The sequence below is a fragment of the Pollicipes pollicipes genome, unplaced genomic scaffold (assembly GCF_011947565.3).
Source record: "Pollicipes pollicipes isolate AB1234 unplaced genomic scaffold, Ppol_2.1 Scaffold_7262;HRSCAF=8765_pilon_pilon_pilon, whole genome shotgun sequence".
NCBI lineage: Eukaryota > Metazoa > Arthropoda > Thecostraca > Pollicipedomorpha > Pollicipedidae > Pollicipes > Pollicipes pollicipes.
Genome location: NW_023597055.1, coordinates 15,113,286 through 15,137,682, shown reverse-complemented (window position 1 = coordinate 15,137,682; position 24,397 = coordinate 15,113,286). Strand labels below are relative to the sequence as shown.

The 24,397-nt window shown below is 48.6% G+C and overlaps 1 protein-coding gene across 3 annotated transcripts; it reads right to left on the bottom strand.

Annotated features, from left to right (window-relative positions):
- Positions 1 to 212: 212 nt before the first annotated feature.
- LOC119113748 (barrier-to-autointegration factor) lies at positions 213 to 13,501 on the bottom strand. Of its 3 annotated transcripts, none has more exons than XM_037237992.1 (4): positions 13,339 to 13,501; positions 5,967 to 6,063; positions 3,354 to 3,498; positions 213 to 1,198 (listed from the first exon to the last, which is right to left on the bottom strand). In XM_037237992.1, the coding sequence occupies exon 4, from the start codon at positions 1,163 to 1,165 to the stop codon at positions 893 to 895; it is 273 nt and encodes a 90-aa protein (XP_037093887.1). In that variant the 5' UTR covers positions 1,166 to 1,198; positions 3,354 to 3,498; positions 5,967 to 6,063; positions 13,339 to 13,501; the 3' UTR covers positions 213 to 892. The 3 variants fall into 3 exon arrangements, with proteins under 3 accessions (XP_037093887.1, XP_037093886.1, XP_037093888.1); XM_037237991.1 differs by having other exon boundaries at positions 213 to 1,195; XM_037237993.1 differs by having other exon boundaries at positions 213 to 1,195; positions 13,407 to 13,499.
- Positions 13,502 to 24,397: the final 10,896 nt, after the last annotated feature.

Genomic DNA, 24,397 nt, shown 5'->3' with positions numbered 1-24,397 from the left:
ACTTCGCACATGAGATAAACCAGATAGGGAGGTGAAAACACCTAATGGTGAGACAAAACATGTTATAACTTACATACCCTCACTGGCGAACACGGACAGTGAGCGGTACAAAAGGCATCGGGTCGGCATGACCAAGGCGCATGGACAGCGCAAGCACTAACAAACACACAAAACACAAACACACAAACACAAACACAAACACTCTGAACGCCAACCAAAAGACACGCGGTACTTTTGATCCTTGTTCGAAAGGACATTACTGGAACACTGACACGCTCCACTGCATTGCGCTGGCAGATGTGGCGCAGAGTGAGGCACATCGCGTCGCGCAATGACCAAACCGTGGAGAACTACCCAGCATTGCCCAGTCTTACCATGTCCACATTTTGATTTCCCCAGCACGCCAACTGCAGGTTCGCGTTGCCGAGTCGACCGGGGAATCCGTGGGAATCCAGGGAATCCGATGCATATGTGGATTGCTCATTTGCTGCTTGAACTACGACATTTTTGTAGGCACGGCGTTTATTTTTCATGTACGCGTGGTACCGGAAATATTGTCACAAGCTCGACTGAGCGCAAGAGCGCAGGCCGGGGACCATCCACCAGCAGGGCAGCAAGTTCATCTCACACAGCATCAGCAGCAGCACGGGATTATCCCCGTGCCCGATCCCCTCTACCACAGAGCAGCCAATCCAGCCCGCCATTACCTCAAAAAGTGACCGGGCCACCTTGGGCGCCACAGGTGATGAACGATGATCTATGAAACGCAAGCTTGGCGGGAGCAACAGCAAAGCGTGTGTAGCATGTTAGACTTCCAGGATGATCAGCGACAACGACAGAGAAACTGCCACGCAGCAACGGGTCTGGCGCGGCGGCAGACCGGCACGGACAGCTACAAGAACTCCGAGCACCAGTCGTTCAGGCACTGCCAGCAGTTGGACGCCTGCATAACGTTGCAGTGAATCAGGTCCTGCAGCCAGCCGACGAACAGCTCCTTGTCCTTCTTCAGGACCAGGAACTGGCCGAGCACGATGTAGGCGCGGTCGAAGCCGTGGCTGACCAGCCGCTTGCCGAGTACGTCGGCAATGCCGGCTAGATCAGTCACGGGCTTTTCGCCCATCGGCTCCGCCACAAAGTTGCGGTGCTTTTGAGTGGTGGACGACATCCTCTTCCAGCCGAAGGAGCTTGGCGGGTACTGCTGCGACAGAGGGAGGCCTGATTACACACACAGGGCGGGTTTTGTTTATCCAGCTATGGTGTCGGACAGCTGAAATGTCGGTGCAAAACGCCTACATACACTTTTTGACACCGCGATTTCGTGTTTCTATGGTCTTTGCAAAATACGTGAACACCCCTGGACATAGCTGACCAATCGCACACAAGGCCCTAACTGTGTGACATATTCTGCACAAAAAAGCACACAAACAACCAAAGTACTGGCAACGAAATGGCTGCTCCAAAAATATCCAAAAGCAACGTGCTGGAACAAGCTCCATGCAAAGAGCTGGCTGGCCACGCCCAAGAACGGTGAAACAGGTCTCGTGAGCTAGTAAAACGCGGGCACCGATACTGACTGCCTGCCTCGGGTCCCGTTCCCCACCAAAGTCCGGTCACCTCGGGGAAGGCACCTGGCCGCCACCCTCACTCGCGCTCCCCTTCCCCTCCTTCAGCGCACGCAGCGATGCACACACACACAAAAGCTAGGTTGTCACCGCTCGCTTCACGCTCCGCTTGTTGTTGAGCGCCTGTGAAGATTCTCCATTGTTTACCCCTCTGATGCCGCCCTGAGAGGGGCGACGACGATAGGCAAACGCGCTCGCCATTCCGGCGGAATTGACCCATGAGAAAAGCCGCGGCGCCGCGCATGCGCGGTGCGAGTCTCCTTGGTCGGAGAAGGCATGGAAGACAAATGCGGCCCAGTCCTAGCGGATGCCGCTCCAAAAACCCGCTTTAGGCCAGCACAACGCGTGGGGCTCAGGGAACAGCTCAGTTAGCCAGTGCAGGAATGGACCAAGCCAAATCTTGTGGACCAATCAAATCGTGCGTTGCTTCTGTGACGGCCTCGTTGACAGACATGGCGTTGTGATGACATAGCCTGCTCATGAGCACGAACTTCTGGGCCTTAGCACGAAATGCAGTCAGTGACAGCATTTTGCTTTGTAGTCAAATTCGCTCACTGCCACTAGCGGCTTGACTAAATAAATTCACGAAATGAGATCATGCTGAAAAGTAATTCCTCTTGCATCTCTACATTTCAAGTACCCTATGACAATGACTTACGGGCATCACGTGAAAACGATATACACAGTGACCGCATTTTCTCTTTGGTAACAATGACGTGGGAGGGGGTCATTGCATCAACACAACTGACCTGTCGACGTTTGGAAACAACGCTGACACTCAGTGATCGAAACGCGCCAGGTCACGTAGTCACAAAAGATCAATATGGAACACATCTGAACTACCGCGGGCAGCTGGCACCGGCAGGTGGCACCGTCCGTCATGAGCTGGCACCGACACGTGGCACCGTCCGTCATGAGCTGGCACCGACACGTGGCACCGTCCGTCATGAGCTGGCACCGACACGTGGCACCGCCTGTCATGAGCTGGCACCGACACGTGACGCCGCCCGTCATGAGCTGGCACCGACACGTGGCACCGCCCGTCATGAGCTGGCACCGACGCCGGCCGTCATGAGCTGGCACCGACACGTGGCGCCGGCCGTCATGAGCTGGCACCGGCACGCGGCGCCTGCCGTCATGAGCTGGCACCGGCACGTGGCGCCGGCCGGCATGCGACAATCGGTCACGACGTGATCCGACTACGCACGAGCGGTATGGGGCCACCCAGGTATGAATATTTTAGGTGTCTGTTATCTCCTGTTATCCTGCCAGCCTCTGCCTGGGAGATCCGCGCGGCGGCAACACGCGTGCGCCATGCAGAATGGCGCGCTTGTGACGCGATCACGGTGGGCTACAACGGAAACTTGTGTCCTCTAAACTACTTACACGGAGAACACAATGCCTGGAGCAGCATCCTCCAAAAGCGGTGCCCACAACGGCCTAGCGCCCAGTGGCACAGGCACATGGAGGCCAATAGCTTCTTATCGCAATAACGTCTTTTCGCAGCGCTGAACTCGCGGGGCGAGAGGCAATCGCAAACCCACAGGTCGCAGTGAACCTCCCTTGCAATTCTCGAAAGCGTCCGGCAGGGCGGGTGCAATGGCAAGACCGCCCCAAAATATTCCCGGATGTGGCCCGTTACCCGTGAGCTACTCCGTCGGCATCTGAGCTGGGATGTGCTGGGTCTACCAGTGACGTCACCTGACCCAACGCCTCACTCTGGCGGCGCACCTCACTTCCTGGCGGGCAGGTCGAAGCTCTCCAGCGCCTGGTACTTGGCGAGCAGCTGTCGTTTCAGCGCCAGCTGGTCCCGCAGCGCCTGCAGCCGGTGCAGCTGGTCCGGCCGGCTGTACTCAATGCCCGGCGTCTTGCGCACCTGTGGTCGATGTCACTTTAGTGCTCCGCAAAACTTCCGCCGACAGCGGCGCTGCGACGTAAGATCTACGCTACACTTTTTCGACTATAAAAAGTCTGCCAACTTAATTATACCAGACATTACTTCTATTCTCCATACTTGCATTCGTCATTAATGCTACGCGACAAAACCTACGCTTCAAAAACTTATGTCATTACTTCCCCTGCAAAAAATGCTAGTCATTACTCAGACGTGGCGTTACTTCTTTTGAAACGAATATTATGTGACATTAGTGCTTTACGACAAAACTTAAGTGATGAAGCAGGTACACTTAAAAACTTATGATCATAATTACGCCGACTGCCAACATCTTTACTTGTACACGATATTGCCACTGAGGTCATTACCCATTCGCGACATATGTGGTATGCGACACAGGCCATAACTTAAAAATTATACCCCATTACTTCCACTCATAGGTCAGGCCTCGCCAAAATCCCGGAGGGAGCGAGCACATAGGAACACTCGGACGAGCGAGACCAGACTTCAAGTGCACACTTCACGGCAGTCTGGTCACACATTATCGCTGCTACAAATATTGTGATCGACACAGCTACGAAAGAAATAGTTCTCCGCAACATGTGTGGGACTGAAAATGCACATAATGTAAGGTCGTCGTGTTCCAAAATAAGTTTGGGGGCTTAGCAGGGAACTGACCAACCCTACATTGTGCTCACGCATTTTGGCTTTTGCACTCGACGCCTAAGTCATGGCAGAAGAAGTAATGTTGCGGGTACGTATAGCCTGTGCAAGTTTTTAAGTGGAGCACATATAGAAGTTTAAGGTTTAAGTACTGACAGGCACACAGTTACGCGACATACATTCTGTCGTTTAGCACCAAATCACGCTAAGTCTTTGCAGTAGCAGAAATATGTAAAAGTAATGACTACATAAGTTTTGCAGTAATAGTAATGGCGGGTAGAGGTTTTTGAAGCATAACATTCATCGCGTAGCACTAATGCCCCGTCTAAGTCATTGCAGTAATCTCGTGCATAAGTTATGACTGTTTAAGGATTCACAGTGGACGCAATGATGGGAACAAGTTATTTTTTAAAGTACGCGTTTTTTTTGTGTAGCACCAACGCCGCGTAAACCTCTTGGCAGAAGACGCAGTATCACCTATTTTTTAAGACTGATTTTGTGCGGCAAATGCAAAGACGGATGTAAGTCTTCGCAACAAACGTTTTGTCGCGTAGCACTAACGCCGCGTAGACGTACTGACAACATAAGCAATATCGTAGACATCTCGTCTGAAGGACTTTTTGCTGCAGCACCAACGGCGTGCAAGCCCTGCGGTCGAGGTGGAGTAACCCCTGCGGTCGAGGTGGAGTAACCCCTGCGGTCGAGGTGGAGTAACCCCTGCGGTCGAGGTGGATTAACCCCTGCGGTCGAGGTGGAGTAACCCCTGCGGTCGAGGTGGAGTAACCCCTGCGTTCGAGGTGGAGTAACCCTGCGGTCGAGGTCGAGTAACCCCTGCGGTCGAGGTCGAGTAACCCTGCGGTCGAGGTGGAGTAACCCCTGCGTTCGAGGTGGAGTAACCCTGCGGTCGAGGTCGAGTAACCCCTGCGGTCGAGGTGGAGCAACCCCTGCGGTCGAGGTGGAGTAGCCCTGCGGTCGAGGTGGCCGCGGAGTCAGCGGCGCAGGTGCTCCCATCCTGCCCGCGACGCTCTGCGGTCAGAGCTTTACTGAGCAACGACTCTGAGGTCATGCAGAACGCGTACCGTTGTTTCCCCACTTAGCTTTGCACGCCGCTTACATTAGCTTAACGCCATGACGCAACAGCCCACAACTGTTATTAAGCGGCAACAGCCCACAACTGTTATTAAGCGGCGTTGACAAAACCAAAACGACAGGACGGATGACAATGAGTGACCGTGAAAGGCCCCCCCCCCCTGACAGTATTCTAATATGGGTCGATAAATGATGCAGGCAGACCATTCTGTTGTCCTCTAATGTCCTCTTATGATAACTATATAAACACACACACACATGCATATATATATATATATACATACAGAATCAAGATACTATCAAGAGAACCTGATCCAGCAGCACCCATTCTGAATCACATTTCTCTGACAGCCCAGAAGCTGCTCTGCTATGCATGCAGGATCTCATGCCAATTGTTTCAATATGGCAAGCAGCCTTATATCAGCCTCTGTTATAAGTATATAATACCAACAGAACCGCAGCATTGGACAGTGAGTATCACAAAATGTGGGGCTGTAAGACCAGCATAACACGAAAAATGAGCCCGCATCACGAGAACACCTTCGGGGATGCATGTGGTTAATTCAATTCATGTCAAACCTACACTCCCATACTTCTTTCATGGACACAAGGACGAATCCATTGTCTCACTAAACCTAAATTCAGCCAATGCTACTTAATCATAATTTAAGCTGATTGATATAAAAAGTAGCTGTTACCTGTTCTCTTGCTTTGTCAAACTTCTTCTGAAGTTCCAGTATCTTTTGTGCCACCTCCTGTGATGATTTGTTGGTATCAGGTGTGTCCTTTTCAATGCTGAAAAACCAATCAGTAATAAATAGTTATGCAAATGATGTCACAAACTGCATTTACAAGCTCAGAAAGCACGACTCCAAACACACACTGGCAGATTACCAAAGCTGCCTGATCCCTTGCACTTTATGTTCAAATGAGGCTCTTCACATTTTAGTGATCCATGAAAAGAAACCTATATTTAGGGAAACCCTGGGAGACCAAACAGACCACTAAACCACAGTGCAAAACAAGTGATATCAGCTCACTGCCCACAACATTACTCACTGCATGTGTATCTATTCCTGTAGCTATGATTGTCCACAGTGAATGAATATCTGGTGAAAATGCACAACAATAGAGCAGCTTTTTACTCCCTTGAATACAGGCAGCATGGCAGTGAATGTGGGGTATTTTATAACAGACCATTACAGATATCTTCCATCAACTTCCTTAATGCTAAAGCAGGGCGCTGACCTAAGTTGGCCTAAGTAAACATTTGTTTTTAGGAACTTACTACCCAGCACAATCCTTGCTCCTCATTCAAGAGCAAATGAAACAGAGTGGGTTTTTGGTCACCATGCTCTTCTTGCTGTCAAACAAGGTCAATGACCTTAACTGAACACCAGTGACCTTTTGCCTATGACAAGTATCCAGGTTGAAGGCAGTTGCATAAGGTCAAGGAACACCTGGGCAATAACCTAGAATTGGACCTTATTTGACCAGGTCTAGCTAGGAAGCTCAAATTCTTAATGTCAGTTTGCATACAGCAAACCTACACTATGGAATTGTCTCTAATTCTCTTAGTTTTCAAGATATTTGGGTCAAACTGACCCCCACCCAATCATACATAATTCAACTGGTTTCCAAGGTGAGTGCTATTCTGGCTGAACTTCTGACTTTCTTTGGACATAAAGTGAGGGCATGGCCACCAAGTGTGCATATAATAAGGTTATTGCAACACAATGTAAGGCAACCCAGAAATGAGATTGCTTGTGTATTTTTGTTGAAGATTGTACATCTTATAGATATTTTTTAAGTGTAATAGTTTGCAGTTGTAAAACATACAGCTTTGCTTTGAGAAACTGAATCAGAATTTTATGCTTAAAAATGTATGATCTACACACAAAATATATAACATGAGAACATGAGAACACAGCAGCTAAATACAATGTTTTTATCAGGTAGGAATATGGCATAAAATGTGATATCGCACACCGACTGGGCGATGGTTGCCAGGACAGTTGGGTGGGGAGGTTGACCTGGGTGGCAATGGTTAGGTAAGGTCCAGTTAGGCTACATTACATTCTGGTTCCCTTTCTTGCTTTTCTTATGAAGACATTTTCACATAGCACTTGCAGATTGTCTGGGCCCTCAAACACAAATTCCAGCTTTTCACAATCATCTGACCACCCCACCTGGTGCTGCTCCATCTTGACTTATGGTGCAATACAGTGCATACTGATATTGGGTGAAGACATGCTATTTTAATTTTTTAATCATCATTATGTCCTTAAATCTTATTAATTCATCATGTTCTTTGGTAGCATAAGGTACCTGGCTTTTTTTTACTTGGGTACCTGTATTGCCGACGGTGGGGAGAGCTACGCTGGCTGCAGGGTTCCTGTACTGCCGTTATGGAGAAATGCTGTCAGGTATCAGCCGACGTAGTGACGTCACTGAAAATGGGTTTCCATCGATCGGGGTTCTTTTGGGCCAACTGAAGGCTACAAGGCATTTGCTAGCGATATGATGTCACTGGTATTCGACTGGATGTGTGACGTCACTGGTTGTGAGGCTTTAGGGATCTTTTGGGTGTAATGAATGCCGTAAAGCATCACCTGACGATATGTCGTCGCTGGCATTCAATGAAACATCAGGCGCAACAGGCCTTATTCCATCTTTACCTTTCGTACCTGTCTGCTGCAAGCATTTGCGTGTCGAATAAAAGCTTGACCGAATCACCTGAATGCGTGACGTCACTAATCATCACTTGATACGAGTGCACTTAGGCCCCACGGCCGCGGTGTATCATGTTCCGTGAAATATCACCAGGTATCGTGACGTCACTGATATTCGACTAAATATTGGTCGCAACAGGTCATGCTTCATTTTTACCTTCGTGCCTGTCTACTGCAAGCACTGGCGTGATGAATAAAAGCTACCAAATCACGTGAGTGTGTGACGTCACTGGTCATGCATTTTTATGGAACTTTGGGGGCCAACTGAGAGCCGTAAAGCATGACCTAATGATGTGACGTCACTGGCATTCGACTGTGTGTGATGTCACTTGTGATCAGATTTTACGGCCTCTTTTGGGCCGACGAAAGGTCATACGACATTAACTGAAGATGTGACGTCACTGGTATCCGAATAAAATTCAGGCGGGACAGGCCATGCTTCATCTTTACCTTTGGTACCTGTCCATTGCAAGCATTTGAATGCTGAAGGAAGGCTCTGCCGAACTACCTGAGTGTGTAACGTCACTAACCATTAATTTATATAGACTGCTTTGAACCTACCGTAAGCCACACCACATCAGCTGACCATATGACGTCACCGGTTTTCGTCTAGATGTCATGCGCAACAGGCCATGCTCTATCTTTGCCTTTCGTACCTGTTCACTGCAAGCATTCGCGCGCTATATCGAGGTGGTGCCGAACCATCTGAGTGCGTGACGTCGCTGGTCATGAGTTCATACAGGCTCACTTGGGCACCCCAATGCAACAAAGCATCATATCCTGTGAAGCATCGCGGGATGATATGACGTCACTGGTATTCGACTCAACATCAAGCGCAACAGGCCATGTTCCATCTTTACCTTTCGTACCTGCCTACTGCAAGCATTCGCGTGTTATATGACGTCAATGGTTAAGAGCTCTTACGGGCTCTTTTCAACCCCCTATATGGTATAATGCTTCAGCTGACGATATGATGTCACTGGTGTTCGACTTAACATCAGGCACAACATGTCATGTTCCATCTTTGCCTTTCGCACCTGTTAAAGTATCGGCGAGCCTAATGATGGCTCTGTCGAATCACCTGAGTGCGTCGTCATGAGTTTTTACAGGCTATTGTTGGCCGAGTGAAAGCCATAAGGCATCATCTAACGATGTGTCGTCACTGGTAATCCACTAAGTGTGTGACGCCATTGGTCATGAGTTTTCCCGGGCCTTTTTCGGCCGACTTAAGGCCATTAGGCATCAGGCAACGATATGGCGTCATTGGTATTCAATTAAGCATCAGGTACAATATGTCAAGTTTCATCTTTACCTTCAGCACCTATCTACTGCAAGTATTCGCGCGCCACATAAAGGCTCTGCCCAATCACCTGAGCGTGTGGTGTGACTGGTTATGAGTTTACGCGGGTTTACTCGGGCTGACTGAAGGACATCAAGCATCATCTGGCGATGTGACGTCACTGGTATTCAACTTAACACCAGGCGCGACAGGCCATGTTCGTCTTTATCTTTCGTACCTGTCTATTGTAAGCATTGACATGCTTAAGGAAAGCTCTGTGAAATCTCCTGAGTGTGTAATGTCACTGGTCATGAGTCCTTTATGGGCCGCTTTTTTGTACCTATAGGGTACAAGACATCAGTTGACGATATGACGTCACTGGTGTTTGACTTAATCTCAGGCGCAACAGGCCATGTTCCATCTTTGCCTTTCGCACCTCTATACTGCAAGTATTCGCGCGCTACATAAAGGCTCTGCCGAATCACCTGAGCATGTGGTGTAACTGGTCATGAGTTTACGCGGGCTTACTCGGACTGACGGAAGGACATCAAGCATCATCTGACCATATGACGTCACTGATATTCGGGCTGTGGCCCAGACTTATGACCGCTAGGCGGCGCCCTTGATTATTATTTAGCCATCAGGGCATTCCGGACCGTAGCTGCTCAGGGGCGCATCCTGTGATGTCGGGCGGAATAGCTTTGCATATACGTCGGTTTGTGGGCTGGGATCACCTTTGTTTTGTGTTTACGTTTGTTCAAAATTTTAGTCGTTGAAACAGCCCGTTGCGTTTGAAGCTGCTACTTAATGGTGCGCACAATAAAATTAGTGGGCTTAACTATGGTGCATCTCCCGCCTCTGCTGCGGAATTTCGTAGCCATAGGTGGCCAAGTGACCTCCTACCAACTGATGATCAGTGACGTCACGTACTCAGGTGATTCGGCGGAGCCTTCATATAGCACGCGAATATTTGCAGCAGCCAGGTACGAAAGGCAAATATGGAACATGACCTGTTGCGCCTGATGTTTAGTCGAGCACCAGTAACGTCATGCCGTCCGCCGATGCATTACAACCTATAATGGGTTCAAAAGAGCCCATAAAAACTCGTGACCAGTGACGTCACAAACTCAGGAGATTCGACGGAGCCTTTATTCAGCACGTCAATACCTTTAATAGACAGGTACGAAAGGTAAAGAAAGTACGTGGCATGTTGGACCTGATGTTAAGTCGAATAACAGTGACGACATATCATCCTGTGATGCTTCACGGGAGGTGTTGCTTTGTGGCCTTGGGCGGCCCAAGTGAATCCGTATAAACTCATGACCAGCGACGTCACCCACTCAGATGATTCGTCTGGAGTTTAGTCGATTACCAGTGACGTCATATCGTCAGCTGATGCTTGATGTCCTTCAGTCAGCCCGAGTAAACCTGCACAAACTCATGACCAGTTACACCACACGCTCAGGCGAATCGACAGAGCCTTTTTGTAGCGCACGAATACCTGCAGTAGGCAGATGCGAAAGGTAAAGATGAAACATGGCTTATTGCAATTGATGTTAATTCGAATACAAGTGACGCCATAACGTTATCTGATGCCTAATGGCCTGAACTCAGCCAAAAAAGGCCCGTTAAAGCTCATGACCAGTGACGTCACACACTCAGTGGACTACCAGTGAAGTCATTTCGTTAGCTGATGCCTTATGGCTTTCGCTCAGCCAAAAATAGTCGTAAAAATTCATGACCAGTGACGTCGCACACTCAAGTGACTCGGCAGAGCCATCATTTAACGCACCAATACTTTACAGGTACGAAAGGCAAAGATGGAACATGACCTGTTACGCCTCATGTTAAGTCAAACACCATTGGCATCACGTCGTCAACTGATGCATTTTTCCCTATAGAGGGTTCCAAGGAGCCAGAAAAAACTCATGACCAGTAACGTTACACACCCAGGAGACTCGACAGAGCCTTCATTCAGCACGTCAGTACTTGTAATAGACGGGTACGAAAGGTAAAGATAGAACATGGCCTGTCGCGCCTGATGTTAAGTCGGACATCAGTGACGTCATATCGTCAGCTGATGCATCATACCGTTTGGGGGTACAAAAGGTCCCGTAAAAAGCTCTTGACCAGTGACGTTACTTACTCAGGAGACTCGACAGAGCCTTCATTCAGCACGCCAATACCTCCAAGAGACAGGTACGAAAGGTAAGGATGGAACATGGCCTGTCGCGCCTGGAGTATAGTCGAATACCAGTGACGTCATATCGTCAGCTGATGCTTGATGTCCTTCGGTCAGCCAGAGTAAACCCGCGTAAACTCATGACTAGTTACACCACACGCTCAGGTAATTCGGCAGAGCCCCTATGTGTCGCGCGAATACTTGCAGTAGATAGGTGCGAAAGGTACAGACGAAACAAGGCTTAGATAGAGCATGGCCTGTTGCGCATGATGTCTAGTCGAGACCTAGTGTCATCATATCGTCACCTGATGCCTTGTGGCCTATAGTAGGTTCAGAAGAGTATACAAATTAATGGTCAGTGACGTACACACTCAGGTAATTTGGCAGAGCCTTCCACGGCAATGCTTGCAATGGACAGGTACCAAAGATAAAGGTGGAACATGGCCTGTCGCGCCCGAAGTTCATTCGAATACCAGTGACGTCACATCGTCAGTCAGTGCCGTATGACCTTTCGTCGGCCCAAAAGAGGCCGTAAAATCTCATGACCAGCGACACGCACGGTCGAATGCCAGTGACGTCACATCGCTAGCTGATGCTTTATGGCCTTCAGTTGGCCGCAAAAAATCCGCCAATACTTGCAGCAGACATGTACGAAAGGTATAAATGGAGCATGACCTGTTGGCTGATGTTCAGCCAAATACCAGTGACGTCATATCGCCAGCTGATGCCTTACGGCATTTCGTCGGTCCTAGAGGACACGTGGAAACCCACGACCATTGACGTCTTACAATCGGTCGTATAGCAGTGACGTCGTTAGCTGACACCTTGTGGTCTTCAGTTGGCCGAAAAGCACCGGTGAAACTCGTGACCAGTGACGTCACACACTCAGGTGGTTCGGCAGCTTTCATCCAGCACGCCAATGCTTGCAGTAGTCAGATACAAAGGTAAAAATAAAGCACGGCCTGCTGCGCTCAGTATTTATTCGAATACCAGTGACGTCACGCTATCCGGTGATACTTCGTAGACCATTACACACCGTGGTCGTGGGGCCTAAGTGCACCCGTATGAAGTGATGATTAGGGACGTCACACATTGAGGTGATTCGGTCAAACCTTTATGCGGCACGCAAATGCTTGCAGCAGTCAGGTACGAAAAGTAAAGATGGAACGAGGCCGGTCGCGCCTGATGTTTAATCGAATACCAGTGACGACACATGGCCAGCTGATGCATTACGGCATTCGGTGGACCCAAAAGAGCCTTACAAACTCACGACCCGTGACGTCACATACCCAGCCGAATACCAGTGACATCATGTCACATTCAAAAGCCTTATGGCCTTCAGTCGGCCCGAAAGGACCCCCATCCCGATCGATGCAAAACCATTTTCAGTGACGTGACAATGTCAGCCGATGCCTCACAGCTTTTCCCCCGGACGACAATACTCGAAACCCTGTAGCTAGCGTAGCTCTTCCCTCCGTCGGCCATACAGGTACCAAAGTAAAAAATTACCAGGTACCTTCCTTTAACAACACCATGAACACTATTATCAATGGAAACCATGCTCAAAAAACATTTTTGTGCAAACACAACCTGAAAATTCCACATGATTTGGCTGAGTCATCACACCAGCAGGAGGTTCACAGCAGATCTTGAGATGGCATTGAGCACTGTTCCTGGATTACATACAGAATGGCATATTTCCACGTATATGCTCACCATGCCCATGCACCCAAAAAACTGCAAACAAATGTTTGATGCTTAGCGAGACCGGCACGGAGCGGACATAAGGATCTCTTTCCCAACCTGGCCTGGACGATCCCCGCAAACAATGAAAGCAGCTCGCGATGCAAATGACGATAGCGCGAAATCATAGTTACCCTCGTATAATGTCGTAGATAACTGGCAGAAAATTGGTGTCTAATCCTTCCACCTTTCTTCCACTTACAGACATGCCCCAACCAACCACACGCTAATTCTTGCGCAACGGGGGCGGCGCAGCCAGGCAGCGATGACGCTCAGCAATCGATTCGCGCCAGGTAGCGTATGCGTGCGGATGAACCCTTCACATTGGCTCGACACACAAGAGCATTTTTAATAATATTTTGAAATGCAAAAAATATATGACTAGCGGGAGGAGCTCTTGTAAATGGTGCGTTCTTAACGCACCACAGACATGCTGATGCATCGAGAGAAAACAGCGAATGATTTCTCAATTTCCCGTTGTTCTCGTGTAAATTGGGCAAATATGGAACAAATGGATGGAGTTAGGAGAGGACAGTGGAATGAAACTGAAATATGCATATTCGTTATATACGAGCGATTTCCATAACTGGGTCCGCTTGGTGATGTGACTAGGCTGGCGTTTAATATGCTTTTCAGCCGTACATTTAGCATAAAGATAGCAAAGCAGCTGATCCATATTCCAAGCTGCAAAAATGAAGCGTGGTTGATCATAAGTGTGTCAGCGCCTGTGAGTAGTCTGAGGATGACATACCCTCCCTCCCCCCCCCCCATACACCACGCTTTTGTTTTGTGTCAGGCCGATCCTCACAAAAAGCAATGCAATTTTTTGATGGGTGCTCACTGACCTCTGACCCCTTAAGACGGTCCTGGCAGCATCCTGAAACCACATGTTGTTGTTTGCAACTTAGGGCTGTCAGTAACTTATGCTACTTTATAATGTGACTTCAGAAAAAGGCAACTTGCATCATGTGACGTGTGCAAGTGATGTACCGACATTATGTTATGTTTGCAAATACTGCATGCCAACTACTTCTTCAAAGATTTTGGAGTTACATGTATGTTTTACTGGCATGAAGAATATTTTTGGCATTTGTTGCACTTTGGTAGACTTTTTGACTCTGCTGGTGATGTTTGAAAATGTTTCCCTGATGTGTTTCAATGTGACGCTAGCTATGATGTGGAATACAGAATGTAAACATGCTGTCCTGGGACAATTGCTTAGGTCTGGCTTCTTGTAAAACTTTCCACCATTCCTTAAAGGACCCATGCAGACCAACTGCCAGGTCATTATCTCTGACCATTCACTTTCCGGGCCCACTGTGTAACGATGTAACCGCACTGTGATTTTCTTATCCACCAATGTCAATGTCTGCCATTTTGTCATAGAGTGGACTGATTTATTCACGTGTCGCTTTATGTAATATCACTCATGCAACGTTTATTTTGTGTATGTTTTAAATGACAACCAAAATTGCTAACTGAAAACCACCCTTTGGGCTCTTTTTGTGGTTGCATACAGCATGATATAGACTAATATATGCCTTGTAGTAACTTAAATTGCATGTAAATTGACTGGTGAAGGACTGTTGGCTGGTCAGTAGCTGCAGATTGTTGCATAAGCATGTTGGCTATATGCTGGCTCTGAGTGGCCTTGTGATGGGTGATAACAACTCATATAACTGGCTTGTTGATGATAAGTGAGCTATTGTTGTGGCTGTTTCTGCATGATATATGGCTATGTTCTTCATAAATTTGTATTCTGGTGTGACTTCACCACAGCTTACCATGACAATGTGGCAGGGTACTCTGATGCACTTGTAAATTATGGTTACATTCAACTGTATTACTCCACTTGAAGTTTCATACACACACATATCAGACACCAGCCCATGCCAACAGCTGGCATCTATCGCCCGCTGACCGCCTGGTGAGCGTGATCCACATGGATATAGTGCACTTGCTCCCGGCCAACATCGCCATCGCACAGAGCGCCCACGATGGCCCGAGCTGTTGCGCCATCGCGTCTGCCTAGGGCAGACTGCGACCTTGGCCGCTTCTGACGACGGGATGTGAACGTGGGCTGCGTACTGACCTTGGCGTTCCACGCTTGGCCTCCGCCCGTGGCGGCCGGCAGGTCTTCTTGGCCGTGGGCAGCTCCGATCGCCAGCAGCTGGTCCACTCCCCGCGTCTTGGTGTGCACTTGTTTTAGAACATTGTCTGATGTGGAGGGCACGCGCACTAACTGCTCTGCGTACTTTGCCATAACGAGGCGCTGGTATGAGCTGTGACGACCTGGTCGGTCGCTGGTCTCCTGCGGCTCATCTGACGTGTTCGGAAGGATGATGTCGGGCCTTGGCCTTGGGCCTTGCCATGCCTGAGCGGCCACATCGGTGACTAGGAGGCAAACCAAGTGGATGTGTTTGCACACTAGTTTCTGTCCCACCAGTCGACGCAGTCACACCGGAACTGGTGCACACAGGCGCTGCACTCCTGGCACCGCTGGTCGCAGTTCTGATCAGTGCAGCGGCGGTGTTCCAGTGCCACGGAGTGGTCCGGCGTGGCGTCGCCGCTGGCGACCTTCCAGGTAGGCAGCAAACTGTCCGGAACGAATACGGCGCAGGGTTTGCCGGAAGCCACTAGGGCCGCTGCCGTGGCATGCCGTTTGGCGATCTGCTCGCCGTGCAGGCTTGGAGCTTGCTTCAGCTGCCTGCGGCCCATTTTCACCATCGGGTCGGTTTCGAACTTGAGAAGAGCTGGGATGCACCTGAAATGCAGTGTAATGCTATGACGTTGCCTCATTTTCCCGGCCACCGTCTACTGTTGTGGCTTCTCTCGATTTTTGCTCTCTTTGTGGTCCATCGGACAAAGCAGCCAGTGGTCTAACCCTGAGGCAAAGGACGCAAATGTGGACGGCTCTCATCAAATAAACGCGGCGGAAACGTATTTGATTTGTTCAGAGCTAGCTAATATTTATATTTCTGTTCTGATTTTCATCATAGTAATTCCTATCTAACTCATCACTCGTGCTCGTGTGATCAATACCTTTGAACGACACTCTATGGTAATCTCGGTAAACATGACCTATGACTGGACTGAAAGGATGTTTGTTGGATGGCACGTATCATGCTTCCTACCAGGTTACGTTAAGTACACATGAAAATTGGAATTATGGCAAACGATATATGTAGCTTAATGATAGAGCGTGACACAATGCAGCGCTTAGAAAGGGTGCCGGACCTTGTATAGAAAACATTATGAGGGGTGTGGAATCGAATGGTAAATGTTGAAGTGTGTGAAGATTTTTTAAAGATGTTCTTTATTAACAACTATTTTGCGTCATTATATTGAAAATTATAATATGCATATGTATATATATATATATACATATATATATATATATATATATATATATATATATATATATATATATATAATTTAACAACTGTATCAATGCAAGTGCTGAACACCTGCTATGGTCAGCGTTATGTGCGATTGTAGAAATAAGTCACAAAACTCCAACAGGAACATCGGGTTTTTAACATGTGCTGGGGTGGAGGTAGGTCAATTTGCCCCCCCCCCCCCCCCCCCCGGTTTTTCCGGAATGATTTATGAAAAGCGCGGCATAGCCGCGCCAAATTTTGCATACCGTTGCCAAATGAATGCCGGATTTTGGGCATCAACATTAGATGCACCTTGTAAGGTCGCTGGCCTATTGACCTATGACGAGTTAAAGTTAGGCCATAGATTCAGCGAAGGCAATTTTTAGGGAATTGTCCAATACGATGGAATGAAGGGTTGTTAGACGAAGCCGCAGATCTGTGACATCTACGGCTTCTCAGGTACCCAATTTTTTATTTCTCAGACATTCAAAAGTTTAATCAACAAATTCCTTCGACTTGAGGTCAGGTATGAAAGTTTTATTAATATTAGGGGCCCGAACACGACCCAGTCAAATATTTTCCTTTTAGGAAAATACCGCCTAGCGTAATTTTTGACGCTTATTCGACTGCAAAAATTAAAGCAGTCTTGCATGATTTGGGTCATCATGGCTTTTTTAAACGTCAAACAAGGTCACTGGCCTTAGATTAGCACCAGTGATAATTTGCTTAGAAGAGACATCTAGGTTCCCGACGGTTGCATGAAAAGGTATGGAGCACATTGGACACCAATCTGGAGTTTGACCTGGTCTGACTTTATTTGACCTGAAGATCATGACCAAGCAACCTCAAATACTGACACGCATGAGTTCACATACAGCCCCACCCAGCCTACGAATTTGGTGTATCTAGTCCTCTTAGTTTTCGAGATCTCAGCGGGTCAAATTAGCGCCCATCCGAGCGAAGGGTATTCAACCGACCCCGGGGGCATGTTGAAGTAGTTTCCTTGCTTTGTCGCCGTTAGACAGGCTTTTATTTCTGAGACGTACGTTGAAGTAACAGGCGACATCCTTAACAAATAAAGCGGTTTTTATCCTCATGGGGCGAAAGCTGACGAAGTTGCCATGCCGATAATGCACAAAGTAATTCATCACAAGAACACAAGTTGGCATGTAATCCCCGCGCACTACATGCAGCGCATTAAATAGCAAGTTCTGTATTCCAGTTTTCCAAGGCTACTACGTTACCATGGAATGACCCAGTCGTAATCCCATTCATTTATTTCCAACTTACTCGGTAGTGGCATGTGTCATCCTGCTGTTACGAGAAAGCGTGGCGAGTAGTCCAAATGCGGCGCCAGACACCACGATCGTTAATGGAGTATCATGAGCAGCCCTCAGTGCGTGTCGTTCTGGGATTTCCTGGGCATGGGTGACCAAAGGACAGCTGGATGCACACACCTGCTGTATCGGAGTGGTCCGAGATGCGACATGGGCGCGGACTGCTGCCGGCGAAGCGCCGAGTACAAAATAAATGACAAGACGTCGCGAGCGGGTGTACCAATGCACGAGAACGCACACATCGGAATGCATCACAGGAAACATGTTTACGGGGTGTTCACAATTCGATTGTAATTCCGTGATGGAAGAATATAATTTCTGGTTGACGTGCCGTAAAAAGCGGCTTCCACGTGCCTCTGGTATTACAGAATGGCTCTCGTAGTTTTTTTTTAACAATAACCAAAAGTGTTAGGGGCGTATCTGGCGTTGCAATGATGCTGCAAAGGGCAACGACGCCCCACAGCAAGTGTCTCGCTGGCCTCCAAATATGCATACGGCTGTTTGGCAGACATATAAACTCGCTGAAAGCATTGGTCGTTCCCATGCCTCAAACGGTATTATGACGACACAGGGCGCTATTTTATATGGACTCCATATTTGACGCTCATTTGGACTGTGGGTGCTGTGTGCAGGCACTAAGGAAACCGCATCATGTTTGAACGCCACTTGTCAACTCTCCTGTTGATCCTTCCGTTGAGATATTGGTACTTCAGGACCCGGTGGAAGGCCTCCACGTGCATGTTCGTGGAGATGCCTTCTGCGCCCGGAGTCCCAAGGCCCACTTCCGGGTGCAGCCGACCCAGGTGTTTTGCAGATGTTCGCCGAAGGCCCGGGTGTTGGCGTGCGTCATCAGGCTGTCGGCCAGCTCGTGAGCAGCAGTTACCACCTTCTCCTCCACCGGTTCATGCATGATACCTCACAGGGCATCATTCACTTCCTGACAAGCGACCAGGTCCTAGAGGATGCGGATTGGAAAGGACACAGGTCTCAGAGCTTGGAAGGGAAACAGGAAAATGACGGATTTGGGCTTGCAAATTATGCAACGGGACATTTGGGCCTCACAGACAGGAGTTATTCTCGTCTTTTCCAGGCCAGACTGCTTTGCAGACACGCTGATATCTCTGAAAGTCAACAAATAATAAAGAAAAAAGTGGCATCCAGTAGCGCGCGTAAAACTATATCAGATTGCTATCATCGGGCATCGCATGGCCTTTCATGAACCTGACCAAGCCAACAGGACAACAAACAAGTTTGTCTTCCTTTAGCTTCAAAACTATTCATGTTTTTCCAAAGCGGAAAATGATTTCGTGCAGCCTGAAACATCACACAATACACCAGTCCTGAGCCAGGAAAGGCCGTAGCTTTTGACATTTCAGATCAGGAATCGTGTGGTCAAACCCTGCTTTTGGGTTACGTGAAACAACGAACATCCCGCTGACCGGCACCGCAGACGCACCAGTGGGTCTCAACTCAGCAGCAGCTCCTCTGCCCATGCCTGGGCCTTCTGACGTTGATGTATCGGTGAGCACGAACGCTCGAGAGTCCTCGGAAACTGTCGCCGGAGACGCAACGCAGGCTGGAATATCGGAGCAGGGAAGCTCGACTAATGCCGAAACTCCGGCGAAGTTGCTCACCGCTGGGGTTCTGCCAGATGATTTCTCAAGCTCTAGCGATGACGAAGATGACGTTCTAGAAGTGTCATGCTCAGCTGGACCGAGCCATGCTTCCCAAGGTCAAAATGACTCACCCGCAAGCTCCTACGTGTCTCCCCGCGATATCCTCCCTGTGCCAAAAGTGCACTCAAGGGAGGAGAGAGGTAAAGGACGAAAGAAAGGTAAAACATGTGTCTTGACTGGCACACCATACAAGGAGGAACTCGAGAAGAGACTCAAAGGAAAAGAAGGTGGACAGGGAGGAAAGAAAAATGACGACAGAAGTCAGTCTAAAGGAAGAAAAAGGAAGAGTGTAGAAACTCAGAAACCGTGGCGCAAACAAAGGAAGCGTACGCCGCGAAAGCTTACATTTGAGGAGTCCTCGGACGAAGAAGATGTAGCTTGTCTGTACTGCGGGTCCTTCTTCTCCATGTCCAAATCGAGCGAGTCCTGGCCGCGATGTGCTCTCTGCGATAAATGGGCGCACGATGCCTGTGCAGGGATTGATGAAGAGGACGAGTACGTGTTCGTGTGCGAACTGTGCTGGGATGACTAGGCAGGCTGATGTCTTGCCTGGTTTCGTCATTGGTCGTACCTTCTGACGCGTCCTCTAGGCTGTGCTCTTTTCGCGTTTTGCGTTCACAGTGACTAAGAAGTGAATTGATGAGAAGAACGAGTGAGTGTTCCTGAGCGAACTTTGCTCGATGACTTGTGTGTTTGGGACTCGATCGTTGTCGTCTCATTGTGTAACCACCAGGCTGTGTTCCTCTAGTTCTGTGTCTAAGCCATGTCACAGGACCATGTCCCATTGACCATGCCGAGGGAACCTAAAGGCTCCGAAGGGGCCCATAACCGGCCGGGCGGACGCAGTTTCATTTCAACAAAGGCACAACAAAATTGGATGCATTTGGGCCTACAAATAACCAAGGAACATTGCTAGCGGAAGTAAAGAGTTCATGAGTAAACGAAGTTCATTCTTCGCTGATTGAGAGTGTTGTTTGGGAAAAAATTTGGGGCTCATTACGCTGTCTAAATGCATTACGCTGTTGGCTGCCTGTCTCTATATGTCCACTTGCTGCGTCAATCTGAACGCTAAGGAACTTTCCAAGTTACCCTTGATCTCTTCGCATTTTCTCATAGGGCCCAATGTGCTGTTGGGACGCTATCTGCCTCCATGGCTGAGCACTGTTGATCGATCAGGTTTTCCTCCACGGATTCTTCCCATTCGCTCGAAGGGCTGCATACGCTTTTTCCGGGGCCGCATATACCAGGGTGCACTCAGTTGCTCAGGGACCCTTTATATAAACCTCAGGTACTTTCTACTTGCTTGAAGGGCCTTGTGCCGCTGCTTGGGCTCTTATAAGGTAAGGCACGGAGACGTTCGATGTTCGTGGGCTCACTACTTTGATTGAGGCCACTCTCTGATCTCATTTGCGGCTGACTTTTCACTCCTATCGAGACTCGTGTTGTTAACCTGCCCGTGCACTCTTGATTGCACAGAGGTATTGATTTATGGTCTTGAATAATTCCATTTGCTCCCAGGGTCCTGCGGCCTGCCGGACCGGGGCTGGGCTGGACCGGGGCTTCATAGGTCAGTCTGTCGAGGCACTGCCGATCGTTTAGGGGCCCGCCACGTTGGTCTTGAGTTCTTTTTGCTTGCTCTGAGGACCCTATACTTGACGGGAGCCGCTTTGTTGGTGTCGGCACCCATGACCGCTCAGGTTCCGTCCCTATTGGCCCTGGTGCCTTCGCCTTTGAGCAGCAGTCGAATACGCACCGATAAATTTTTACGCGCAATTGCCGAACGTAATTCTACATGCCTCCGCCGTCGTGTGCGTCACTTCCACTGGCTGTTCAGTGTGTCTCACTCATTTAGATTTACGGTCAACCTTCACGGGACCCTCAATATCTCTGTTGGGTGTGGACTCCCCCCCCCCCCCCGTAGCATTAGAAACTGCGGTGCTGTCCGATATGAAGAGCTCTATCCAGAATTCATGCCGCTTAGAAGTGAAGCGAGTTGGCATCATCGCGGCGCGCCGATAGGCCATGAACCCACCCACTTGACAGCGGCCGTTGTCAAGATTCGAACTCGGGCTTATCGCGTGCGAGACCAGCGCGCTAACCATCTATTCACTGGAGATGAGGGCCGGCGGCAAACATTTGTGACCAAAGACTGGTTCAGAGTGAGTTGATGGATTTCGTGATCGTTTGATGTCTATCATGCATAGAACCGACTTTTAGCACGGTATTCTGCATTTTTGCACTTCTTTCCCTGCCAGGCTGCCAATCCGCGTATGCTTGACACGTACAACCATCTGAAAGATTTTTGGAGGGTGTATAAGCCCGGTGCGTAACCGCCCTCTATTTTGGAGGGTGTGTAAGCCCGGTGCGTAGCCGCCCTCTATTTTGGAGGGTGCATACACGCTGCCTAATAAAATCATTTTTCCAATTGTGACATTTAAAACCACGCTCGTAAAAAAACAAAAGTTCAAGGTCACTCAAGACCGAGATCTTTCAATTGCTTTGAAATTCGGCAGAAACATTTATATCATGTTGCTCCATCTAGCCTCCAAATACTAGACTGTGACATTCAAATGCTCGTCTTCCAGAGGCATTCAAATCTTGGAAATGTCCATCTCGCAAGTGTTAACATATATGCATTTCATGTTAGTACGATGGCAGAGGGACTCCTTTGATCGCCTTGAAATGTGCCACAAATATGTACCATGGACATATACCGTTTTTCTCAGTGGCAACTTGTGAGATTTCCATTCACGCATTCCAGAGGCTCTCAAACATCGGGATATACGACATATCTCTAAAACGGCACAAACAGCGTCGTAATATGCCACCATGACCAAGACATGCTGAACAATGCAACTCCTGTGATGTAATAAGCCGTTGCCTCTCATATAATGTGCTATATGACGGTACGGCACGCAAAATGTGGCGCACAAACCAAAAAAAGTCGCATTCGATGTCGGTTTTCACACATCCGCGGACTCCCCTGATTGCTTTGAAATTCGCCACAAGTAATCACCTTACATGGTTCCACCTACCCACCAAATATAATAGTATGACATTCAAGCGTTCGCCTTCCAGAGACATTCAAACCTTGAAGATGACAACTTCGCACGTGCTAATATATACACGTTGTATGTCAACTAAATGCGCGAAAGACCCCTTCGATCACCTTGACGTTGGGCAAAATGCGTACCATGTACGTATACAGCTTTTCACCAAGTGGCAATCTGTGACATTCAAATCTACGCATTCCAGAGACTCTCAAACAATATGATATATGACATATATCTAAAACGAGACATGCAGGGTCGTAATATGCCACCAAAACCAAGGAATGCTGAACAATGCATCTCTTATGGTGTGATTAGCCGTTGCCTCTTATATGATGTGCCATATGACGTTACGGCATGCAAAATATGACGCACAAATAAAAAATGTCACATTCGATGTCGGTTTTCACACATTCGCGAACTCCTTTGATTGCTTTGAAATTCCCACAAATAATCGCCTTACATAGTTACACCTAACCACCAAATATTATAGTACGACATTCACATGTTCACCTTCCAGAGGCATTCAAGACTTGAAAATGACAGCTTCGCATGTGTTAACACATACACATTGTGTGTCAAGTAAATGCACGAGGGACTCCTTAGATCACCTTGAAATTGAGCAAAAATGCGTACCATGTACGTATTAAGTTTTTCACCAAGTGGCCACGCGTGGCATTTGAATTTACGCATTCCAGGGGCTCTCAAACAATAGCATATATGACGCATCTCTAAAACGAGACATCCGGCTTCGTAAGGTGCCACCAAAACCAAGGAATGCTGAACGATGCATCTCCTGTGATTTAATTGGCCGTTGTCTCTCATATGTTGTGCCATATGACGGTACATCATGTGTCATGTCACACTTAGTGACATGTGTATGCGTCATTGGCATAATTAGCTCTATCTGTGAGCTAAATTTCATTGTAACTGGTGAGTAGATCGAATATGACACGTGAACGTGAACGTGTAACATCGACCTAACTTGACGAACGTCGTGATATCGATCTGACTTTACGAACGTTGTAATATCGATCTAACTTGACGAACGTTGTAATATCGATCTAACTTGACGAACGTTGTAATATCGATCTAACTTGACGAACGTTGTAATATCGATCTAAAATCGTCACGCGGCGCTGGACTGGGCGGGGGAGGGGGAGGGGGCGTAAACAAACAGGGGATCGGCGCGCGTCGTGTGCAGGGAGGGGGGGGGGGGGCACCTCACCAACACCGCACACCACAAGTAGTCGTCTCACACGAGTGAGAGACACATGCGTCACACGAGCGTTACGCGATTGAGAGACACGCGTCACACCCGTCACACGAGCGTCACGAGGGTGTCCCGCCCGGCCATCGTGTTCTAGGAGTCGTGCGAGCACGCCTGACATTGTCTGCTGTGGTGATGTGATGATGAACTTCGGCGGGCTAACCCGATGGACATTCGTGGAACTCCTGGGTAGGCGAGGGAGATAACTCAGTTATTGTAGGTATTGCCAAGGGATACGGATTATCCCAGTTTCTACGCACGGAAACACTGCGCAACGCATCCCTTTAATAAAGGAACCACGAAAGCTTTTTCGTTCTTGCGCATACCAGCATGGTTGCGGACTGCGGCGTGCATGACACAGAGTTTTTGATCCAGACTCTCAAAGGACGCAGAGACCGGAGGAGGGGGCAGTGGAGGCAGCTCACCCCTTCCCCCCAACTTGAAAGCTCTGGGGGGGGGGGGGTTCCCCGCCCAACTTGG

What these genes read in the sequence shown, in the direction of transcription:
- LOC119113748 (XM_037237992.1), bottom strand. Translation starts at nt 1,165, where the DNA reads ATGTCGTCCACCACTCAAAAGCACCGCAACTTTGTGGCGGAGCCGATG.